Genomic DNA, 26,021 nt, shown 5'->3' on the forward strand with positions numbered 1-26,021 from the left:
CACCTGCCACATGGCATGATTTATGTTGTTGTTCCACTTTATCTTTTTCAGTGACTGATGCACATGCACTAACGGGGCTGCCAAGGAGACCAGATATGAAGGATTCATATGGGAAGATTTATTGTCTTAGTCACACAGCAATTTTTAATGCATTATATTTGAAACTATTAAAAATATATGTTTTTACTGGTGAACTAATCATTATTTTTATGAAACTGTCTCTTACATTGTAATGTACATTGGTCAACTGTGAACTGATGTGCCCCCTCCTGCTTCTCCAATTAGACACCCACACAGGTTCTATCAGGCTTTTGGAACTTTCATCTTCCTTTGTCAAGGATAAAAGAGCAATTAGGAAAAGTTGGAAAAGAGGTGAAGTCCCTCAGACTCCAGGTTGCAAGGGATCTACCAACTGAGAGAACATTGCATTACTTTCTGACAGAAGCATTACAGCTACTTCAATAAATTATGACTAAATAGATCACACAAACTCACAAAGAAAGCATTCATTTCCCCCCATCCAAAAATATACTTACCATTTCTGAAATCTTAATGTTCCCAGGGTACCGAACAGGTCCAGATGACACACATGACTCAATATTTTCAGCATTTTTCATTGATACTTCTAAAGGAACTCGAAATGTTGCGTAGGGGCTTATGCCTTTCCTGTGGGCAGGTGAAACTCTCACTGGTGTAGGCAGGTACACGGACTCCTGTGGTGTTGGACTTAGTGCCACCAGACCATCATCACTGTCATAAATGGGTGCAACAGTCTTCTTATCTGCTCCTGACATTAAGTCCTCCAATGGCTTATCTGGAAGACATGAAATGTAATTGCTGCAAATCTGTTCCTACAAAAAAACACATCAGAGACATATTTTTCACACTGGTATGCAAAGGACTGCCCAGTTGTACTCTGATTTGCTAATTTTGATGATTACAATAAAAATAATTGCTCTTAATATGCTTGTTTTCTAGATGCTATTTTTTCTTTAATTTTGACATAATGGTATGAACTATGTTTTATGGTTAACTGTCATAAAATTTCATACAAGACCTTATGACACCATGACATTTATAGCCTGCTAACAAGAAAATATCAACATATTTATATAGAAGAATATGAATTAGAACAGATTGCTGCTCAACACATGGACAAGGCATTGAGGGGCATCTACATCTACATCTATGTAATTACTCTGCTACTCACAATTAAGTGTTGGCAGAGGGTTCAATGAACCACCTTCAAGCTGTCTCTAATGTTCCACTTTCGAATGTAATGCGGAAAAACGAGCACTTAAATTTTTCTGTGGGAGCCCTGATGTCTCTTATTTTATTTTGATGGTCATTTCTCTCTATGTAGGTAGGTGGCAACAGAATGTTTTCACAATTGGGAGAGAAAACTGGTGATTGAAATTTTATGAGAAGATCCAGTCACAATGAAAAATGCCTTTGTTTTAATGATTGCCACTCCAATTCACATATCATGTCTGTGGCACTATCTCTCTTATTTCACAATAATGCAAAACGAGCCACCCTCCTTTGAATGTTTTCAGTGCCATCCGTCAGTCCCACCTGATGCAGATCCCACACCGCACAGCAGTACTCCAGAATAGGGCGGACAAGTGTGGTGTAAGCAGTCTCCTTAGTAGATCTGGTGCACCTTCTACGTGTTCTACCAATGAATCACAGTCTTTGGTTTGCTCTACCCACAACATTATCTATGTCATCGTTCCAATTTAGGTTACTTGTAATTGTAATCCCTAAGTATTTAGTTGAATTTACAGCATTCAGATGCGTGTGGCTTATCGCATAACTGAAATTTAGCGGATTTCTTTTGGTACTCATGTGAATACCTTCACACTTTTCTTTATTCAGGGTCAATTGCCACTTCTGCATCACACAGATATCTTATCTATATCGTTTTGCAATTCATTTTGGTCATCTGATGACTTTACAAGACGGTATATTACAGCATCATCTGCAAATAATCTAAGAGGGCTACTCAGATTGTCTCCTATGTTGTTAATATAGATCAGGACCAATAGAGGGCCTATAACACTTCCTTGGGGAACGTTGGATATTATTTCTGTTTTACTCAATGACGTTCCATATAGTACTATGAACTGTGACCTTTCTGACAGGAAATTGCGAATCCAGTTGCACAAATGAGGCGATATTCCATAGGCACGCAGTTTGGTTAGAAGATGCTTGTGAGGAATGGTATCGAAAGCCTTCCGGAATTCTAAAAACATGGAATCAATTTGACATCCCCTGTTGATAGTACTCATTACTTCATGAGTATAAACAGCTTGTTGTGTTTCACAAGAATGATGTTTCCTGAATCCATGCTGACTATGTGTCAATAAATCGTTTCCTTCGAGGTACTTCATTTATGTTTGAACACAGTATATGTTCCAAAACCCTACTGCAAATCGACATTAGTGATATGGGCCTGTAATTCAACAGATTACTCCTACTTCCTTTTTTGGGTATTGGTGTGAATTGAGCAATTTTCGGGTCTTTAGGTACAGAACTTTCTGTGAGCAAGCGGTTGAATATAATTGTTAAATATGGAGCTATCGCACCAGCATACTCTCAAAGGAACCTGACTGGTATACAATCTTGACTGGAAGCCTTGCCTTTATTAAGTGACTTAAGCTGCTTTGCTACACTGAGGATATCAACATCTATATTTCTCATCTTTGCAATTGTTCTTGATTGGAATTCAGGAATATTTTACTTTGTCTTCTTTGGTGAAAGAGTTTCGGAAAACCATGTTTAATAATGCTGCATTAGTGGCACTGTCATCAGTGACTTCACCGTTGTAATCGCACAGTGAAGGTATTGACTGCACCTTGCTACTGGTGTGTTTTATGTATGACTAGAATCTCTTTGGGTTTTCTGCCAGCTTCTGAGACAGAGTTTTGTTGTGGAAATTATTAAAAACATCTCACATTGAAGTACGCGCTATATTTCAAACTTCTGCAAGACCTCGCCAATCTTGGGGATTTTGCGTTCTTTTAAATTGGGCATGCTTTTTCCAATGCTTGTGCAACAGCGATTTGACTCGTTTTGTGTACCATGGGGGATCAGTACCATCACTTATTTATTTATAGGGTATATATCTCTCAATTGCCGTTGATACTATCCCTTGGCAATCATTCCACATCTTTTCTATGCTTTCGTGATCAGATCGGAAGGAGTGGAGACTGTCTCTTAAAAAGGCAATAAGAGCATTTTTATCAGCTTTTTTAAATAGATGTACTTTGCAATTTTTTTTTTATGGTTGTCAGTGTTACAGTATTCAGCCTTGCAGCAACTGCCTTGTGGTTGCTAATCCCTGTATTTATCATGATGCTCCCTATTTGTCCATGATTATTTGTTGCTATGAGGTCAAGTATGCTTTCTCAACCATTTACGCTTCGAGTGGGCTCATGAACTAATTATTCAAAATCATTTTCTGAGAAAGCAGTCAGTACAATTTCAGATGACATTTTATGCCTGCCACTGGCTTTAAACATATAATTTTTCCAGCATATTGAGGGTAGATTGAAGTCGTCACTGACTATAATTGTATGAGTGGGGTACCTATTTGAAATGAGACTCTGGTTTTCTTTGAACAGTTCAGCAACTGTATCTTCAGAGTCGAGGGGGGGCATCAGTAAAAAAAAAGTTTTGTCCGATTATCAAGTATAACCTCTACCATACAACTTTGCAGGAATTATCTAATTCAGTTTCACTACAAGGTAAACTGCATCTGACAGCAATAAATGGTCCACCACAAACCGTATTTAATCTATCCTTTCTGAACACTGTTAGGTCATTTGAAAAAAATTTCAGATGAACTTATTTCTGGCTTTAGCCAGCTTTCCATACCTATAACTATTTGAGCTTCAGTGCTTTCTATTAGGGCTCGGAGCTCTGGTTCTTTGCCAACACAGCTACAACAATTTACAACTACAATAACAATCATTTTTACAACTACCTTACTGTGTTTTACCTGCCACTGTTTAGATGGACACCCTTTCTGTGGTTTCCTGAGACCCTCTAACCTAAAAACTAACCCAATCCCTTCCACACAGCCACCACTACCCATGTAGTCACTTCGTGTGTGTAATGGACACCTGACCTATTAAGCGGAACCTGGAAACCCACCACCCGATGGCACAAGTCAAGGAATCTGCAGCCTACATGGTCACCGAACCGCCTGAACCTCTGATTCAGATTCTCCACTTGGCTCTGCATCGAAGGACCACAGTTGGTTCTGTCGACAATGCTCACGGAGTGCACACTGGCTTCCTTCCCCTCCTTGGCAACCATGTTCCTAAGGGGCCCCATTACGCGCCTAACATTGGAGCTCCCAACTACAGACAGGTACATTTAAAATGTGTCTGTCTGCCATTCAGTGCCCCTGTATGGTGAGTAGCAATCTTTCCCATTTCATATTGTTGCTATTCACTTCCAGATTTTCTGTTGTTTATTGTATTATATTATTCATTTTTATGTTCTGTTTGTGAATGTGCAATTGATAAATCTAGTTTTCACTTTGTTACAAGTGTTCTACTTAACTTTATGAAACATCTTCTGTGCCCTTAAACAGATTTACATTCTCACATAAATGCAGCACTTTTCATTTACTTTCCATGCTAATTTATTTGTAAGCTACAGTATGTCCATGATAACATGATAAGTTGACAATATGTGTGGTGGATGTCAAGAATTGCAGAAAGTGTGTCTTCCCCCAAATTAGAACTGCCGAAGGGACAGGAACTGTGAGGGGAAGCCAGCATCAGCTGTTTGAAGCACTTCTGATACTATTATAAGTGTTTTGTGCCTTTCGACACGTACGGTAACACTTCGTCTGTAGTGGCAGCTTAGCATTGGCAGCACTCAGAGACAAATGAAATTCTTTTGACTAGTTCCAATTTTCTCTGTTTTTTTACAGTGCCAATAAAAGTGCCAAGTTATTGTGAACAAGCTGTGCAAACAGTTCAGATCCTGCCATTTTATTAATCTGTCTTTGCTGATAAGATTTCTTAGTGGAAAAGAAATAAGAATAGCTCCACCAGAAGAACAGCACAACATATGTGAAAGACAAACACATACCATAAGTAATAAAATATATGTATTGTTTATATAATGTTTGTAGCTTATAAGCAATAGAGCACAATATGCAACACCACTAAAGACACCTCGCTAAAGTAAGGTGAAATTGGTTGGTTAACACAAAAATTGCATTTATCAGTTGCACATAGACAAATATAACCTAAAATTCATTAATATATTACTAATAACGCAGGTATGCAAGCCAACAACATTAAATTACCAAATGCACAGATAGAACTGATGTAGACATGTAGCTTTTTCTCTATTCGCTCTTCTTTTAGTCCCACAGTGAGATAGAATTCTCAAAGATGCAGAGCAAGTCTCAACTTAGTGTCTGGTATAATTAGCAGAAAATCTATTACACTTATTTTAAGAAGTTTATTAACCAGCTCCACATTTAGTTAAAAAGAAAACATAATGGGAAAGGGATGTAAAAACATAAGACTATTTGAAGAGGCCTTTGCACAATGTTGATTTACTGACTTTAGCTGAGATTTCTGCAATCCAATTTTGCAGAATAATTACTTCATTGATTATACTGCATTATTCTAATTTATTGCCCATCACATTAGTCTGTGCAGTTCTGGAACAAAATACTTTACAACAGTAATAGTTCACTGTCAAGAAGATATTTCAGTGAGGTTTTCAAATGTAAGAAAAGAAAAAATGTATGAGTTATTCTTGGTCTACAAGCTTTGTGAAGTGCTTCCACATTGACTCCACTACCTGCCATGTCACTTGCAGAGGCTGGCAGCCTAAGCCATGTGAGCTGCAGCACATCTATATCCTCTGGCAGGGAGAGCCTCTGCAAGCAGGGGCTGCAGTGCCCCATTGGAAGAGTTGAAAAGGAGCAGACCGGCCAGCTTGAGGGCAGTCTTGGTTCAGTCTTGCGGTCACCTGCTGAGTTAACAAGGCCTGCTAACCAGTCATCATTAATTGGACTTTTGTGAGCTCCATCTGAATGAATTGGATTTGAATTGCTTTACTGAACACTTTGCCTGTATGGTGGCCTGCTGTGTATGTGGATACTGCATCTAAACATAATTGGATTTAAAATTTATGCTTGTTTTGCAGTCACTTTTGCTTTTCACTTGCTCTCACTGCTTGCACTGATTTGTTATTTGTCTTTGTGTGTATTTGTGCTTACTTCCACTGCTGCATTTATTGAAATTCTCTTGTTCTTCAAGCTGCACCTAACACTGTTTCTTTTAGCTAATTTCTTTTGGGTGTTTTGTTCTTGTTATTTAATTATGGCTAGCAATTTGCAAAACACAGTGCAAGAACCCTCTTCAATTCATGTTATCCAGTTTCAGGTCCAGGAAATGCAACACGTAATGCAAATGATGACACAGATCCTGTCATATCAAGCAGCAGCAGCACCATCACCACCAAGTGCCAACTTTGGGCCACCTTTTTGGCTATTTGAAATTAACATGGAGGAATGGACTGTGTATTGTACTCAGCTCAATGTACTTTTTGCAGTGCATCAAGTGCAAGATATGTCAAAACCTCCTTATTTTCTGGCTACAGTTGGTGTGCCTACTTATCTTCTTACTATAAAACTGTTCCCAACCATGTGCCCTGAAAGTGTGCCTAGAAAAATCTGGTAGCTCTGCTACACAAGTATTAGGATTCTCAGATCAATGTGGTTGCAGCTAGGAATAAATTTTTTTGCCTCCAATGAGAAGCAAATCAGACCTATAAGCAATGGGTAGCTGTACTGCAGTGTTGACCTGTCACAGTAATTAGAAGTGCGAGTGTGGTGGTAATTTAGTGATGAAATGATTAGAGATGCTATCACACAAAATGTGTCAGATTCTTGCATTTCTGATCAGATTTTAAAGTACCCCAACCCCACCCTCTAACAAGTGCTTCATTTGATTGAACATCAGGACTTGCATGACATTTCAGTGGATAGTTTTGATTCCACACCAATTCGTGCAGGATACTTGTAAACAGTGTATGCCTGTTAACAGACAGCCAAGGCATGCTAAGTCTCATTGCAATATAGTAAACACCAGCAGCACTGACACAAACAGTCTAGCAGTGTCAGTTCTTGCTCCCATTGCTTCAAAGCACATATGTGCCAAGCCTGTCATTTCATGACACTAAGTGCTTCCATTTTGGGAAACATGGACACTTACAGGCAGTTTGCTGTAAAAGGAATGAAGTGCAAAAACAGTCAGTGCACTAAGTGAATGCAGTATCTTCAAGGCCTAGTCACATTGTAATGCATCACAGAAAATGTCAAACACTTCTTCCATTCAACATCACTACAACAAACTTTGTCATAGTGGAAATTGCCAAACAGAAAATTTGCTTGCAGTCTGTCAATGGTTACTTGTTCAATAAAGAGATGATTACACCAGAGTCAATCTATGTTGTCTGCCTACAATGGTAATGACATTCTGGTGTTAGTCTGTGCAACTCACCCACTACTTTTTGCAGCATAGCCAAAACAGTTCCATTTATAGTGTTGCGTTCATGTGGCTGCAAAAATATTTTTAGAATGGATTCTTTTCAGTTATTTGACTTTAAAGTAGAAGACATGTTTTATTAGTGAACTCATTTGTGCCTGTCACTCCAACATTGGGAAGTTGCAAGGAATTTATTGGCTTATTTCAAGACGATTTAGGCAGGCTGACAATTCTGAGGCTTGTATCTGTATGAAAGGCAATGCTCAGCCTCACTTTGTTTTTGCTTGCCCTGTTTCTCATGCAATTAGGGGCCAAGTTGCTCAGGAACTATTAGCTCAACAAGAAAGTGGAATGATTGTACCCACTGCAGCCAGTTAATGGGAAAAAGGAAGAAAGATTGGGTTTAACATCCCTCTCAATATCGAGGTCATCAGAGATCGAGCCCAAGCTCAGATTGTGTCAAGGATGAGGGAGGAAATAGGCCATGCCCTTAGAAAGGAACCTTCCTGACATGTGCCTGGAGCAATTTAAGGAAATCACAGAAAACCTACATCGAAACGGCCAGATGCGGGTTTGAACCGTCATCCTCTCGAATGTGAGTCCAGTGTGCTAACCACTGCACCACCTCACCTGGTACCAGCCAATGGGCACTGCTGTTAGTCATCATATGGAAGCTATCAAGAAAAGTACATTTGTGTGCAGGCTTTAGGTCAACAGTCAATCCACAAATTGTGATTGACTCGTTTCCTTTGATATGCCTGACGAATTAAAGCACAAACAGGGTGCTGGTCACTTTTGGTTGGTTGGTTTGGGGGGATTAAAGGGACCAGACTGCTATGGTCATCGGTCCCTTTTTCCAAAGACAAAGAACACCCACAGAGAATAAAAACAAGGAACAGAAGAGATCACAGCCGAGACAGAACAAGAGATACTGAGGCAAAAACAAGACAAAACAAACTAAAACCACACAGAGGGTGACGGTCTGGTCACTTTTATTCACTTTTTAAGTGAGATGCTTACGTTCACAGTTACCTGTTGATGAACAGTTCCAGCACGCTCTTGTTATCAACGACCATCAGGGGTTATTTAAATTTTCACATTTGCCATATGGCAGGGCTTCCGCACCTGCTATCTTTCAATGATACTTTGAATAGTTAATGACCCTGGTCCCAGTTTGTGGAAATTACTTAGATGATATTCTTGTTTCAAGATGTACTTCTGAGGAACATCTAGCAAATTTATGCAAACTTTTTAAAGTGCTCTAAGATGTTGTTGTTGTTGTTATGGTCTTCAGTCCTGAGACTGGTTTGGTGCAGCTCTCCATGCTACTCTATCCTGTGCAAGCTTCTTCATCTCCCAGTACCTACTGCAACCTACATCCATCTGAATCTGCTTAGTGTATTCATCTCTTGGTCTCCCTCTACGATTTTTACCCTCCACGCTGCCCTCCAATGCTAAATTTGTGATCCCTTGATGCCTCAAAACATGTCCTACCAACTGATCCCTTCTTCTAGTCAAGTTGTGCCACAAACTTCTCTTCTCCCCAATCCTATTCAATACCTCCTCATTAGTTACGTGATCTACCCACCTTATCTTCAGCATTCTTCTGTAGCACCACATTTCGAAAGCTTCTATTCTCTTCTTGTCCAAACTGGTTATCTAAGATGTAGGTTTACATTAAAATAAAGGAGAGTATTCATTCTTTCAGCCTGAAATTATGTATCTAGAACATATCATTAACAATCAGAGGTTTCACCCCTTGCGATCATTCTTCACTACTATACATGATCTGCCAGCTCCTTGCAAGCAAACTGAATTGCAAGCTTTTCTGGGAGAAATTGAATAGCAAACTATTCTAGAAAAATTTAAATATTACATTCGATTCGTCCCACAGGCTGTGCAGATTGCTGCTCTGTTGCATCACCTTTGCAGAAAGAATGTTCCATTTGTGTGGTTCATGATCATGAAATTGTACTTCAGAAACTCAAAAGATGCCTTGCTTAGTGACTATTGTTTCGTGCAGTTTGATCCTGCAAAGCCAGTCATTCTTGCTATTGTTGCTTTGTCATATGAAATTAGCACTATCCTTTCTCACAGAATTGGATCTGTAGACAGACCAATTGCTTTTGCTTCCAAATTCTGGAACAGAGCTGAGAGTAAATATTCATGAATAGAGAAAGAAGCTCTTGATATTGTCTACAGTCACCAAATTTCACCAATACATATATGGCAGGAAGTTCTGCTTGGTGACAGATCATAAGCCAGATGTTTCACTGTTTAGCTTGATGGGGCCGGTTCCTCCCTGTACAGACCAAAACTGCAGTGCCAGTTATCAATATGAGAGTGTGTATCGACCAGCTACAAAACACTCAAATGCTAATACTCTTTCATGCCTCTCAGTAAGCACCGACTTAGTGTTTGACGCTTCTGAAGAATTTTGCTACCACACTGATGCTCATCAGATTGCTCAGGCATTGACTGTGGATTCCAATCTGGCTGACTGTGCACATTTCAGCAGAACAGCAACCCCATTGATCATTGTTATTTTGCACTGTGATACAATTTGTCACTTCAAAGTCGTGTTATTTCCTTCACATAGATAAATGACCGATGTCATGAAGTGGTTCCTTTTTCACTTCAGCAGTAAATTCTTGGCCTCCTACATCAAAGCGATTGAGGCATGGCAAGAACTAAGCAGCTTGCCTGATGCCACAGCACAGGGGTTGGTATGGACAACAAATTGAACAATTCACCTCACAGTGTATGGTTTGCATAGAGCACCACGCTTCCTACAGACAAAAAAATTTTGACTGATCTCAGACTAGCCTCCCTTGGCAAAGAGTGCATATTGGTTACATGGGCCCCTTTGGGAACCCCCCCTGGCTTCTTGTCACTGATGCTTACAGAAAGTTCCCATTTGTGGTTCTGATGTGCTCCCCCACAATTATTAGCACAGTGAAAACACTGCAGTCCATTTTTTGCATAGAGGGCCTCCCTAAAGTGGCCATTTCAGACAAAGGACCACAGTTTACATCAGTAGCATTCCAGCAGTTTTGTGTTTCCAATGGAATCAAGCATTATCACCACTGTACCGCTTCACTCCTAATCCAATGGTGTAGCTGAACAACTGATTCAGACATTGAAGCAAAAAATGTCCCAGTTGTACACTTCTCACACTAGAGAGGAATCACTATTGTTGTTTGTGGTCTCATACTGCTCCCGGCCACAAAATGAATGCTCACCACTGGTGCTGTTGCATGCTTGGATCCTTCTTCCAGCTGCTGCATCCCCCATCATGTTTGGCTATCATTCCACAGCTGCACACTCAGTTTAAACCTGATAATCTTGTCTTTTTCAGATGCTTCCATGGTAGCAAGTGCTGGGAGAAGGTAATTGTGTTGAAAATCATTGGTTATTCCATGAAATTAGTACAGGTGCCCTATGGAGTGTTACACCACCATAAAAATCAGTTGCGTGTTTGTGGGCTTGGTTGTTCTGCCATCTCTTCTCAATATGGAGACGTGCTGCCCAGGATGACCCCCCAGCCTCTGCCATCTTTGCCTCCATCTGGTCCTGTGCTGGCAATGCTGGATGGGGAGCCTACAGATATCAATGTCGCCATGTTGCCATTGCTGCAGCACCAGCAGGGTGCACCACTCCACTCAGCTGTGTTCCACTGGGCCGCCATGGCCCCTCAGAATCACTGTCACCTATGCCACTGTCATTGCCCGTGCCATTGCCGTCGTCAAGGGAGGAAGACTCTGGTCACTGCTGGGCATGGGGGCATACTCTTTGTCCAGGTTTATGGGATGGTGTTCCTAGGTGAGCTCAGAGGACATGACAGTGTGTGGGTGGGAGTTCAGCTGCAGTATATGATGATGGTGGAGGAGGGGGTGGTTGGGGGAGGGGCATATGAACATATGGAGCCCTTTGTACCAATCTATGTCTTCCAGTGGAGACAGCATCCACAGGCAGAGACTGCAGCGCCCCATTGGGAGGGCTGGAAAGGCATGGACCTGCTCATGGGTGGTCTTGGTTCAGTCTTGGGGTCACTCACTTGCAGCTGAATACTTTTGTGACCTCCACATGAACGGATTGGATTTGAGCTGCCATATTGAACGCTTTGTTTGTATTGTGACCCTCCTGTGTATTTGGACACTGCATGTTATAAAGTTAAGTAATATCAAAATGTTGCTTACTAAGTGTTATTTGTCTCACTGCCCTTTTGTGTTTAAGTGCCACTTCATCCTCATCATTTATTCCTGGGATGACATAAGAAACATAATGATAGAACATGTACAGAACTGAATGTATACACACAGACTGAAGTGATGAAAGAATTTGCATCAAAGCCAGTTTTTGAATCTGGGTCTTCTGCTTACTAGGCATAAGTGCTAACCACTGTACCAACCTGCCAAAGTAGCTTTGCACAATGCCACAGACTACCCTATCACTCCTCCCTCCTCAATCCAAATTCCCATTCATGTCTCAGCTCAATTTGTATTCTCCTTGACCCAGGCACAGGTGCTTGAATCAAATGAAACTATATGTTTCCAGAGAGCTTTGGTTTCAAACGTCTATGATGTATATATGCAGACTGAAGTGCAAATGAAAGTCTGTACCAAGGAAGGCTGGGTTTCAAACCTGGGTCTCCTGCTCACTAAGCAGATGCACTAACCTGGCGCAGCAGCTTTGCACAACTGCATGGACAACCCTGCAATCCCTCCCTCTTCAGCACAAATTCCCATTCATTCCTTGGTCCACTTTCTCATTGCCCCTCAATTTGAACAGCACTGTAGAGGCTCCCCAACTGTAGTGGAATAGCACCTTGGCATCAAATTAAATGGGGGATCCTGCCTGATGTATATATGCAGACTAAAACTGCACAAGAAAATTTGTGCCAAGGCCACAGTTCATATCCTGGTGTCCTGCTCACTAGGTAGGAGTGCTAACCACTACTCCACCCTGCTCAATGGCTTTGCACAACAGCATGGATTACACCAACATGCCTGTTGCTCTGTCCAAATTTCCATTCATGCCGCAGCTCACTTGGTATTTTGCTCAATGCTGAGGTATATTCTAATACAGTTGGAGAACCTCTCATACTGTTCAAGTTTAGGGGGAATACCAAACGGGCTAAGATGTGGATGAGAATTTGGACGGAGGAGGGAGGAATGCAAGGGTATTCCATGTAACTGTGCAAAGTCACTGCACCAGGGTGGCGCAGTGGTTAGCACATCTGCCTGGTGGGCAGGAAACCCAGGTTCATATCCTGGCCTTGGTATAAATTTTTATTTGTCACTTCAGTCTGCACAGATACAATCAAGGATACATGTCTACTGTATATAAGTTACACAGAAATCCCTGCAATAACACAAGTAACATAGCAGGTATTACATTACCTACAAACTATGGATCATTAAATAAGAATCAGAATACAAGGGAGAATTGCTTGGTTTTGTAATTATAAAAAGAATGTTTACTTTGTTTCATAAGTTGGAAGGATATAATACTGCAAATGTATACAGGTGGTAGAGTCACAATACCAAGCATTCCGAAGTGCTTTTGGCATGATTAATTTCATCTCAGTTATTATTAACTGATACTCATATGTAGCTGATTGATAAAAATACCTCCAAATGGTTTTGACGACAACATCTCTTGATTTTTTCTGAGGTACAATAAAAGGCCAGTGGCAGCTGCTAGAAGAACTATAACAGCTGATGCTGTTGGTCCTATAATTCCAAGATCACTATAGAACATTTTGCCCCCAGATATTGAACGCTCTGCAGCATCAGGTGAAATTGTGGCTGAAAGTAAATTTGACAACAATTAAGAAAAGATATAATTTGGATCTGTCATAACATACCTTATTTCTGAAGACTCTACAGACGTTTGAAACATGACTAAATTAAAACTGTGTAAATAGAAAGAGTATCTCTAATACAGAAGTAGCCATTATTATTAAATTTGCCATTACAGTCATTCATTTCCTCTGTTTCAGCCAATCATTGGCTAATGCACTGTCTGAAACTCTGCACTTTCTTCAGTTTTAATCTGCAATTCATAAGTAAGGTCAGAGTCTACGTCTGCCCCTAGATATTTCTTGCAGTTTAAAATATGATATTAAAATTTCTCTCTCTTACCATTAAATAGTCTATATGTAAACTTCTGATGTCTCCAGTATTCTTCCAAATGTATGATATTCACTCATAATTTTTAATCCAAGAGTTAGCAATTATTAAATTTTTCTCTGTGCAAAATTCAACTGTATGGCTTCCTTGTTCATTCCTTTCCCCTAGTTCACGTACTCCTACTATTTTTTTCTTTCTCCTCTTTCCTTACTACCAAATTACAGTCTATATCACAATTAAATTGTATTCTCCATTCACACATTCATTCCTTCTTTCACACAGCATGTTCTGTAAAACCCATCCCAAAGGACAGCCTTCAGGAATGCAGAACAAGTCAATTTATACATAGACAGGCAGAAACAATCACTGCAGGCTATTTCTAATAAGTATGCTAATATCAAAGTATGTCTACTTCCTTAATTATGTGAATACATGTAGCAAATGAGGTAAAAGGGAATACAGACAACTAAAAATGAGACTGACAGAAAATGCTTAGCGGCTAAGCAGGAATGGCTAGAGCAGAAATTCAAGACTGTACAACTATGCATAACTATGGGAATGATATATGCTGTACACAGTCAAATTAAACAGGCCTATGCAGAGAACAGAAGTATCAGTATGAAAACTATAAGCTAAGGCAGCAGCAAGCCAGTACTAAGCAAGGAAGAAGCAGCTGAAAGGGGGAGAGCATATATTGAGAACTCTACAAGGGAAGATCCATATCTGGATCTCCACCACATCTGTCATCATGTTCATCCATAAGGCACCACTTGATCAAGTTTGCCTTCACTGGTGCTATGCTCATTCTGATGTGGTTTAGGCTCCTCTTCCATCTCAGGTTGTCACTACTGGGTATCTTCTGTAGTGGGGAGTAATCATTTGGAGGCTCAGTGAATTCTTTGCTCACAAATTTCTTGTCAGATTTAAGTCTTTCGGTCCACAGGAAGTTCCAAAACAAGGCATGGTGTGGCACTCATCGAAGGTATGCTTAAGCTTCTCTGTATGGTTGTGATCAGTTCATTGTATACTGTGGACCGTAAGTCTAGCTGCTTTGTGTAGTTTACCAACCAGTGGGAGTTTCATGCAACCAGTTATTAGTTGGCATGTTTTATTTAAGCTTACATTGATATTTTTGGCATTTAAAGATCTGTACTACTCTGGGCAAGCACGTTTTGCTGTGGAGAAGCACAGTGACTGATCTGTGGTTTTCAGCATCTTTGGTCCAGTTCTCCATTTGCATCTGTACATATTCAGCTTTCAATTTGACTGTTTTGAGTGAAGGTGGATGGCACTGACTTCGTGTTTGAGGGTTTTGGTTTAAGTGTTTTTTGTGATAGTATACTGACATGATTATTGGAGCACATTCAACATTGTGTTCTGCCTGTAGTCCTCATCACCACTGTAGAGTCTTGCACCATAGGGGAGCAAGGGAGAGGATGTTGTTATGTGTGGCCGGTATCCTCTTTCTACAGCACAAATGCACATATGGATTAACACAGTTCTTTATTTACATGAACCGATAGCTGCTACTTAACTTTAATAGAGTCCATGTATTGTGGTACAAGCTCATCCATAATAGTTCTCTTGCAAACAATATTAGTAATCTAGCTAGGGGCACAATACTGGTCACTATGTGCAATCATAGCCTGGGATGTGAACTGACAGATGCCAAACTGGAGTGTGAGTTAGTGTGTCAGTGACTAAGTTAGTGCGGCCCTCCAGTCAGCTGTGGCTGCCTAAATACTTACTGTCATAAGGGCACTGGTAACATGTTGCTTGCAAACCTGCCTCTGGCCTCTCTTCTGATAGGGACACTTGATCCAGCACCTACTATCGATCTCCGCACTACATATTTGCCGACTGGTGTGCTGGCAACAGCTTACACCAGCACACTACCTCCTTAAAACTCTTTCTTTGTGCTGTGACAGCGTGATCATCAATGTACAGGAAGTGACTCAAGTAATTTGATGTTATTTTGTCATTGGTAGAGAGGTTGGATAGGAAAGGAGTCACGACACTGCCTTGGACAAGACTGTTCATCTGCCATTCCCATAAGTGATCTTTCGAATCTGGTAATCTTTAAATGTGTCATACAGTTTTGTAATGAGTGACCTATGGTTTCCTGTGACATATGCTAGTCTTGTAATTTGTTTACTTTCATATCTTTATATTTTCATTAAAGGACAAGTAGTACCAGAAACAAAAGTAATGTTGCCAGTCTTGATCATCTGCAAAAAGCAGTTAACTATATTCTTTAAATATTTGTTGCTCAAACGTAATTTGAATTGCGCGCCAAAACCAAGACAACCAATCAGAGACTGTGCTCGACATCTATTGACCAGCCCACAGAGCATCCCAGGGTGCCCCAGAGAGCATCCCAGAGTGCCCCAGGGAGCTAAAACCCCAAGAAGAATCGCTTCTCGGCTTTTGGCAAAATCAATGTGTAGTATTTGTGGCCCTTAAAAGGGCCGATTTGAAATCTGCTTTCAATGATTATATAAAGTACAATCACCCACAATACGACAATCTTCCAAAGAAGCAGGACCACTAGCCTTCACCCATAAGTGAATACTACAATCGGAATTTATCTTACAACATCTACGACAAGACAAAGACAAACTCCCGTGCGGTAAAAGGTAGGAACCCTCACTAGCAATAATAATCTCAGAAACAGGTATAGTACGGTAAGCTAGGATTTCCCTAGTTTCAAAGGATTCCAAACCTGCTCTTCCTGCATTGTTATAAGCAACGAAAGCTACAGTTATCCATCTGTTACCCAAACTGGAAGAGGAAGAAACTTTCATTAAAGAAAAATTTAACTTCGCACCACAAAATAAAGTAGGTCCATGAATAAAAACAAATTCAGTAGTTTTACCTACTCCTCTTACTTCCAGAAGATGTCGAAGAACCAAGAGTGCCATCCACATTGACAAGTGATTTGTAAACCAGCATTCACAATTAAGGCAAATTTACAGTTTTATGATATGCACAATGCTGATGAGATCTTTTATTATTATCACAAATAGGAAAACACACTATACTTGTTAGGTTGTTATTGTATGTAGTGTATGATTGGTTAGTTATTTACTAATTAATAGAATGGCTTTGTGGTGAGACACACAGTTTAATTGCTTGTCTAGGAAAATATGAGCTTCAGCTTCCTAGTTCTAATAGGTGTATGTTGGTAAAAATTGGTATACTGTCTATATAATAGAAGGAAACATTCCACGTGGGAAAAATTATATATAAAAACTAAGATGAGGTGACTTACCGAATGAAAGCGCTGGCAGGTCGATAGACACACAAGCAAACACAAACATACACACAAAATTCAAGCTTTCGCAACAAACTGTTGCCTCATCAGGAAAGAGGGAAGGAGAGGGGAAGACGAAAGGAAGTGGGTTTTAAGGGAGAGGGTAAGGAGTCATTCCAATCCCGGGAGCAGAAAGACTTACCTTAGGAGGAAAAAAGGACAGGTATACACTCGCACACACGCACATATCCATCCACACATACAGACACAAGCAGACATATTTAAAGACAAAGAGTTTGGGCAGAGATGTCAGTAGAGGCAGAAGTGCACAGGCAAAGAAGTTGTTGAAAGACAGGTGAGGTATGAGTGGCGGCAACTTGAAATTTAGCGGAGATTGAGGCCTGGCGGATGACGAGAAGAGAGGATATACTGAAGGGCAAGTTCCCATCTCCGGAGTTCGGATAGGTTGGTGTTGGTGGGAAGTATCCAGATAACCCGGACGGTGTAACACTGTGCCAAGATGTGCTGGCTGTGCACCAAGGCATGTTTAGCCACAGGGTGATCCTCATTACCAACAAACACTGTCTGCCTGTGTCCATTCATGCGAATGGGCAGTTTGTTGCTGGTCATTCCCACATAGAATGCATCACAGTGTAGGCAGGTCAGTTGGTAAATCACGTGGGTGCTTTCACACGTGGCTCTGCCTTTGATCGTGTACACCTTCCGGGTTACAGGACTGGAGTAGGTGGTGGTGGGAGGGTGCATGGGACAGGTTTTGCATCAGGGGCGGTTACAAGGATAGGAGCCAGAGGGTAGGGAAGGTGGTTTGGGGATTTCATAGGGATGAACTAACAGGTTACGAAGGTTAGGTGGACGGCGGAAAGACACTCTTGGCGGAGTGGGGAGGATTTCATGAAGGATGGATCTCATTTCAGGGCAGGATTTGAGGAAGTCGTATCCCTGCTGGAGAGCCACATTCAGAGTCTGGTCCAGTCCCGGAAAGTATCCTGTCACAAGTGGGGCACTTTTGTGGTTCTTCTGTGGGGGATTCTGGGTTTGAGGGGATGAGGAAGTGGCTCTGGTTATTTGCTTCTGTACCAGGTCGGGAGGGTAGTTGCGGGATGCGAAAGCTGTTGTCAGGTTGTTGGTGTAATGATTCAGGGATTCCGGACTGGAGCAGATTCCCTACAGCCTAGGTCTTCGTGGCAACCCAGAATCCCCCACAGAAGAACCACAAAAGTGCCCCACTTGTGACAAGATACTTTCCGGGACTGGATCAGACTCTTAATGTGGCTCTCCGGCAGGGATACGATTTCCTCAAATCCTGCCCTGAAATGAGATCCATCCTTCATGAAATCCTCCCCACTCCGCCAAGAGTGTCTTTCCGCCATCCACCTAACCTTCGTAACCTGTTAGTTCATCCCCATGAAATACCCAAACCACCTTCCCTACCTTCTGGCTCCTATCCTTGTAACCGCCCCCGATGCAAAACCTGTCCCATGCACCCTCCCACCACCACCTACTCCAGTCCTGTAACCCGGAAGGTGTACACGATCAAAGGCAGAGCCACGTGTGAAAGCACCCACATGATTTACCAACTGACCTGCCTACACTGTGATGCATTCTATGTGGGAATGACCAGCAACAAACTGTCCATTCGCATGAATGGACACAGGCAGACAGTGTTTGTTGGTAATGAGGATCACCCTGTGGCTAAACATGCCTTGGTGCACAGCCAGCACATCTTGGCACAGTGTTACACCGTCCGGGTTATCTGGATACTTCCCACCAACACCAACCTATCCGAACTCCGGAGATGGGAACTTGCCCTTCAGTATATCCTCTCTTCTCGTCATCCGCCAGGGCTCAATCTCCGCTAAATTTCAAGTTGCCGCCACTCATACCTCACCTGTCTTTCAACAACTTCTTTGCCTCTACACTTCTGCCTCGACTGACATCTCTGCCCAAACGCTTTGTCTTTAAATATGTCTGCTTGTGTCTGTATGTGTGGATGGATATGTGTGTGTGTGCGAGTGTATACCTGTCCTTTTTTTTCCCCCTAAGTTAAGTCTTTCCGCTCCCGGGATTGGTTTGACTCCTTACCCTCTCCCTTAAAACCCACTTCCTTTCGTCTTCCCCTCTCCTTCCCTCTTTCCTGATGAGGCAACAGTTTGTTGCGAAAGCTTGAATTTTGTGTGTATGTTTGTGTTTGTTTGTGTGTCTATCGACCTGCCAGCGCTTTCGTTCGGTAAGTCACCTCATCTTTGTTTTTATATATAATTAGTATACTGTCTTATATTTCTAACTGGTAGCAACTTAAGAGATCTTACAGTTGCGGCTTCATAACATATGATCAAGTCTTGTTGTGTTGTGTATGTGTCAACTGAGAAATAATTAATAGCATATAAGTAAAACAACTGAATGCTCATGATCTATAAAGTGTTTTCACAAAATATTGTTACATTGTGTGCAATTTACCTACACTTGCTGGTCCACTGCGCCTTATGGCAGCATTGTGTGAAAGCCCAACAAAACATATGCAGTAACCTTGGACAAATCATTCCCCATATCGACTTCCTATAGTTCATGATAGCATGATGCTTTTAGGAATGCATTCTTCCTCACCGAAGTTCCACTCATTCACTCCACCACTGAACAACTAGTATTTTCACATGTTCAACATTTCAGCTATGATAATTGTAGTGGCTGGTATCTTGAATGTAGTTGGAGAGAGTTCCAAATTGAATCATCGTAGCAACTGTGGTTCCATAAAATTCAAAGTATTTGTCACATCGTAACATCTAAAATTCATTTTTTTTTTTTTTCTAATGCAGTTTTATCTTCATATTGCTCATATGAAGTGCACTACTTCAAGTCTGTATATTTCTTTAGAAATAACTGGAAAATCTGCTACAATTATTACAATGATGGTGCTGTGTCAGACTTTTGTGCTATTGTGTCCACTGGAGATTTCAACAAGCTGAAATCCTTATTTAATGTATAAATTGAAAATTTTGTCAAGTGCATTATAAAAAGCATTCTCAACATTTTTGAAACACTCTTTTTCAAATTTATCAAGAACGAAATGAGATGATGAAATTCACCATTATATAACATCCATTTCCCTCTGCAAATCCATTGTTAGAGGTCATTTCAGTGTCTTGCCTGTATACACTTGGCAGGCAATATTGCTGTATCTTGGTGCATATAATAATTTCAGATAACTCTAAATGCATTACACTACAAACATTTCACTTCCGTTTCATGTATTGTAGCATATTCACATAAAAAACCATCAGAATTAAACAACAGGATACATGAAAATAAGACAATTCTTAATGAATGATAATGCTAATAAAATATTATAATTTTGTGTCTTTGTGTGTAAGGAAAGAAGAAGAGGTGCTTGAAATTATTGCAAAGGACTGCAAAATCTGCTCGAGCTGGCTCCACATGTCAGTCCCCTTTGGAGCATTTCAAGTTGAATATCTTCTGTTTACAATTGTCACCGGCCTCAGTGATCATGAGTGGCCACTTTTTTCCTAATTATTGCATTGTGCAACAGACTTAATTTTACATTCTTCGCTACAAATGGGAACCACACTTGAAGCTGGTCAGTTCTACAATGGACATTTATAAATCTACGTTACCAATGAAATTTATATCATAGCAGTTTATCTGCAGTGCTCACCTATTAGTGGGCAGCAGGGCAGCACTCAGCAAGAAACAACTAATAATTTGTGCTTTGACAGTCTCTTTCCCTCTAGCAGCTTAGCTACTGCCCTTTTCAATCCCGCCTCTCCCGTAATGTAACTGGCCAACTTTTTACATGCTTACAGTACATGTTGGGGGATAAATCTGCTTCTTACATCTGTTTACATTTGTGTACTTTATGATTAAAGCCTTAAACCATTCTTCCTTTGTGTACAATAGTGTTTTAATTCCTTAAATTATTCAAGTCATCTAAAAAGCTCTAGGCCTAAAAGCTTTAAAACTGAATTTAAAGAGTTAGTAAGACACTTTATAACATAGAAATTACCCTATATGCTGTACTACGTATTCTAATGCCCAATACCAAATTTATAATTTGGGTATTATAAGGCATTAGTGAGAGAAACACAGTACAAAATTTTCAAGTAACTTCTGTAGCAAATAATAAATATTATAACAGATGAACTATTTGATCTAAACACACAATTTATGCCACACTACTCAGGAGTGTACCATAAAAACCACATGAAGAGTTTCATAATAATAACTTTTATACTTTTTGAGAAAGTGGCACCTAAAGAAGAGTAGATTTTTGTATTTGATATTAACTAATTATATTAACTATTTAATCTCTATATTTTGAATTTGAAACCCATAAGCAATGAAAATTTACACCAAAGATATATACCATGTACAATAAAATATTCATTAAAATTCACTAATAACTTCAGTAGGGATAATGATTTTTGTTCAGAACTGCAAATGTGAGCTCGTATAACCTAACCGGTTCCCTTAAGTGTGCAACGTGATTTTAGAAAGTAAAAAATGCACTGTTTAATGCTGAGAGCTAATTTCTTACAGCTGAAGTGGTAAAATCTGTAATGGAATATAATGGAGACTGTCCAGTGAATGAATACTGACAGAAGGAAGTAAGTTTTACATCCACTTGACAGCTAAGGTTGTTAGAAACAGTGGAAGAGAAGGGTGTGTGCATAGCCGTTTCAGTGACTCATTCTGATATTTGCATAAAATGGTAGAGAAACCAACAGTAGACCCAAATTTGGTAGCTGGCCCATGGATTGAACCTGGGTCCCTCAAAGGTGAGTCAAGCCCCTTTGCCACTATACCAACCTTGTCTGTTCTCACATACATGTATGAGTGCAGTCACAACATTCAATTCTCTTTGTCTTTCTTACAATGTTCAGTGATAAAACATATAAAACTTATTTTATATCAATGTACAAATTTTAAATAAGAGCTATTGCAGTTTTTTCATAAACTGTACCATCTTTTGTGCCATTCGGTATTGGGCCACGCTTTTTTTGTCCTATCAATTTCTATGTACGGCATTATTTAAAAAGTAAAGCAAAAAATTGTTTTCTAGTATAGGAGGTTACCTGACAAAGATAAGTTAAAAGTTGATGCTGCTGAAATTATGTCTGCAGCTTGTACACAAACAACACCACGAAGACCACTGTCTCCACGGATATCAAGATCGATATCAAGTATCTCTGAAAATGACACTGGACTTTAGCCTGCAGTTTTAAATTCTGAAGTGGTGCAGTGTTTGATAAAAAAAACCACTCAGACAAGTGAGAAAGCATGATTATCCATGTGACACTTTCAATCGAATGTTTTCAACTTATTATCATGAAAGGCCTTTAGGAAATGGTGAGAAGTATCACAGAGAATGGCTACTTTATTCAGTTTCAAAAACATGCTGTTTTCTGCTTATGTTATAAGCTTTTCAAAACAAAACATAACAAATTTTGTGAAGGAAGGAGTGACTAGCAGGATTTAGCTTTAGATTTAAACAGACACAAGAACAGTTCTCCACATTTCGGTAATTATAAGAAATGTATCGAAATAGATAAGTCCTTAAAAAACAAAATAACTGTTACAGTGTGTATATCAAAAACTTGTAGACACTGAGAAAGAGAGCTGGGACACTGTTATTAAAAGGATTATGTGATTAAATTTTTGAGTTCACAAAACATGGCGTTTCATAGGAAGAGCAGAAAATTAAATGACCGGAATAGTGGTTATTTTCTAAAATGCACTGAAATGGAAAATTTGATCCAAGTATTACTGAACACATAAGACATGGGATGAACGATAAAAGTCTCATGGATATGCTGACACATCTTGGAGACAAAATTCAGAATGAAATAATCTCTGTACTTGCAACCCAAGTCCAAAGCCACATTTTAAATCTATGCTGAACTAATAATATTTTTCATTTACTCTTGACTGTACTCCTGATTATTCACATGTGGAACAAATTAGTGTTATTATCAGACTGATTAATTTTAATGAACACTTAACAAGTTGGAAACAAGACAACACTCCTTACCTTTTTGTTCAATTTTTGATGCTACTGGCACCAGTTTGTCTTCTTTTACTAAAGAACAGCTACCAAAACATAATTTGGATATAAATAATTTACGGGAGCATGGCTATGACAATGGTTTGAACATGTGTGGCAAAATCAATGGTTTTGCAAAAGCAATTGTTGGAGATAAATCTGCAAGCTTATTAGATACCATGCACTGCCCATAGTTTAAATTTAATTGTTAACAATGCAGCTAATTAAATTACTACACTACTGGTTTTTCCAGTATAGTGCAAGAGCTGTACAATTACTTTTCATTGTCTACAAAAAATTGGATATATTAAAAAACACACACACTACTATTTTAACTTCAAAACCATTGTCTGGAACAAGCTGACAAATAGAATAATTGCCGTAAGACTGTTCCATAATAATTTCCCAGAGATTTACAATGCTTTATATGAAATAAACAACACTTTTTCTTTTGACCAAAAGGTAAAATATTATGTAAGAACTCCAACAGATAAAATATGTACATTTTCATTTACTTGTTGAATATATGTACAGCACGATGTACTGACAAAAGCAAAATTTGTTAGTAAAATTTTTCAGTCTATTAATGTGAATATGCAGGTCGCTTTAGATGTATAGCAGATTTAAAAAAGTATTGAACTGACGAAAAATTTGAAATAGCTGTAAATAATGCAGAGAAACTGCTGCAAAATTAGAAATAGAAACTGAATTTGAAACTTACAGACCCCTAATACACTGTAAAACTCTGAAAACTTTTTACTATGAACATGGAGACCAGGTCCCTCGAACGGACTCAAAAACCTCTTTCAAGGTTATTGACCGAGTGAGGTAGTGTGGTGGTTAGCACACTGGACTCACACTCAGGAGGATGATGGTTCAAACCCATGTCTGGCCATCCTGATTTAGGTTTTCTGTGATTTCCCTAAATCGCGTTAGGCAAATCTTGGGCTAGTTCCTTTGAAAGGGGATGGCCAACTTCCTTCCCCATCCTTCCCTCATTCAATGTGCCTGATGACCTAACTGTTTCGTCCCACTCCCAAAACCAACCAACCAAGGTTAATGTCTACTTTTACATTTTAGACGAAGCTCTAATGTTAGTAAAAGAAAGATTTCATTTGTTATTTATTTACAACAATGTATTTAGTCTTTTGTTGAAACTCAAGATAAAAGCCAGCTTATGATTAAATGTTATCATTTAAAGTAAAGCCTTTCTGTGACTGATAGTTTGTCAGATAGAGTTGCTGAAGATTTTTGAACATAAATTATGTCATTTCATTTCCTTTTTAAACATTTAGACAGTAATGTGACAAAAATTCAGAAATTTATATTTTTAAACAATTTAACAGCCATATACCCTAGTATCATAATTTCATTACAAATTTTAATAATGATGCCAGTCACAGTAGCAAGCACGGAAAGATCCTGTTCAAATTAAAAATAGTAAAAATCATTTGTGCTCAACTTGGCCATAATATCGGTAGGATACTACTCACAACATCACTAACGACTCTGCCAACAGAAAAGCTAGAATAGTTGATATTGTATAATTGTGTTCAGATTTTCTAACAGCATTAGCTTTTTTCAATATTATTTTTTACTGATGTTAAATATTTTTAAGATCTAGATACATGGCAAACACACTACAGTAAAAACATGAAAAAAATACCAAGAAGCATTTTGCTATTTACAAATAAGAAGATAACATTTTTATTATTTTATGTTAAAAAACAGTTAATAGATGTTATATTTGTCATCATCCTATAAATTAATATGCAACATCACGAAAAATTATGGTGAAAAAAGCCCCATATAAGAGCAGATACATAATAAATAATTGTGACGTAACATGGGTTTTCTTTTTGTCATCTTTACCAAATGGTAGTAAACTGACTCACTCCTTTACAAAACTGAAGGGGCACTTCTGAAGGGGCACTTCCTCGTTTTCAGCCACAGGTGCTGGCTGTGGTTGGCACATCACTGTAAATCCAGTCATATGACTGTCCAGCACATGGGAAAATATATAACCTATTTCCATGTAAATATTTATGAGAGTACTTTGCAAAAATGTGAAGTCAATCAGTCAAGAACTTTTTAAGATTTTTACTAATGATGTTTCCAATTTATGTATTACATACACCATACATATTTAAAAATATGTAGCCTATGTGCATCCAAACATTTATTAAAGCATCACATAAAAATATGAAGTAAATTAGTCAAATTATTTCTCTTTTTTTATGTTCAGCAGCAACAGTTCAGCAGGAAAGAACACCAGATTTAGTAAAATTGATTTTTGCTATCAAAGATGAAATTTCTGTGTTGGAAAGCTTTGGAGTCATTATCTATATTTTCCTGCTACGTTCATATATACTAAATGTGTGTGTGTTTTCTCCTGCAGCTTTGTTCTTGACTGCAGGCTAAATTTTATAGCTCGTGTGCAAAATATGTAACAACTGGAGTAGCAACATCACATTGTAAATTTAGGAATTGTTTCTCAACATATGATAAATGTTTTAATGCTACATTGTAAATTTAGGTATTGTTTTTCAACATACAATAAATGTTTTAATACTACATTGTAAATTTAGGTATTGTTTTTCAACATATAATACATGTTTTAATGCTACTGGTTACATATACACACACATTGCTGCCACATTCATTTATAATTCATGTGAACACTTAACACAGAAGCTAACATGTATGCGAGAACTAAATGTCTACATACCTCCTCCATATGTAAGTGTTACAAAGTTATATTCCTTTGCAGTTGATCCAGCACTATTATGAGCTGTAATGCGTAATGTATACCAGGTTTCTGGATCCAGGTCCAGCACCAAGAATTCTGGTTTTCCTACTTTGATATTGTTTGAAACAAGTGTCCATGCTATTGCTTTCTTTTGTTTATACTCCACAACAAGTGATGTTATTGGACATCCACCATCACTCCAAGAACTCAAGTTCAAAGATATTGAGGTAGAGTTTACTTTTATCAAATCTGCACTGCTTGGAGCCACTGGAGCTGAAAATTA

The 26,021-nt window shown here is 39.2% G+C and overlaps 1 protein-coding gene across 1 annotated transcript in view; it reads right to left on the bottom strand.

The window, feature by feature from the left end:
* Positions 1-26,021, bottom strand: part of LOC126455442 (Down syndrome cell adhesion molecule-like protein Dscam2) — a 259,474-nt gene that overhangs the window by 28,535 nt on the left and 204,918 nt on the right. The window contains exons 15-17 of the mRNA XM_050091192.1: positions 25,718-26,011; positions 13,160-13,336; positions 537-814 (exon numbers count right to left, since the gene is read on the bottom strand). Of these exons, the coding sequence (XP_049947149.1) occupies positions 537-814; positions 13,160-13,336; positions 25,718-26,011 (749 nt within the window). The remainder of the gene's footprint in view (positions 1-536; positions 815-13,159; positions 13,337-25,717; positions 26,012-26,021) is intronic.

This window comes from Schistocerca serialis, chromosome 2 (assembly GCF_023864345.2).
Source record: "Schistocerca serialis cubense isolate TAMUIC-IGC-003099 chromosome 2, iqSchSeri2.2, whole genome shotgun sequence".
Taxonomy (NCBI): Eukaryota; Metazoa; Arthropoda; class Insecta; order Orthoptera; family Acrididae; genus Schistocerca; species Schistocerca serialis.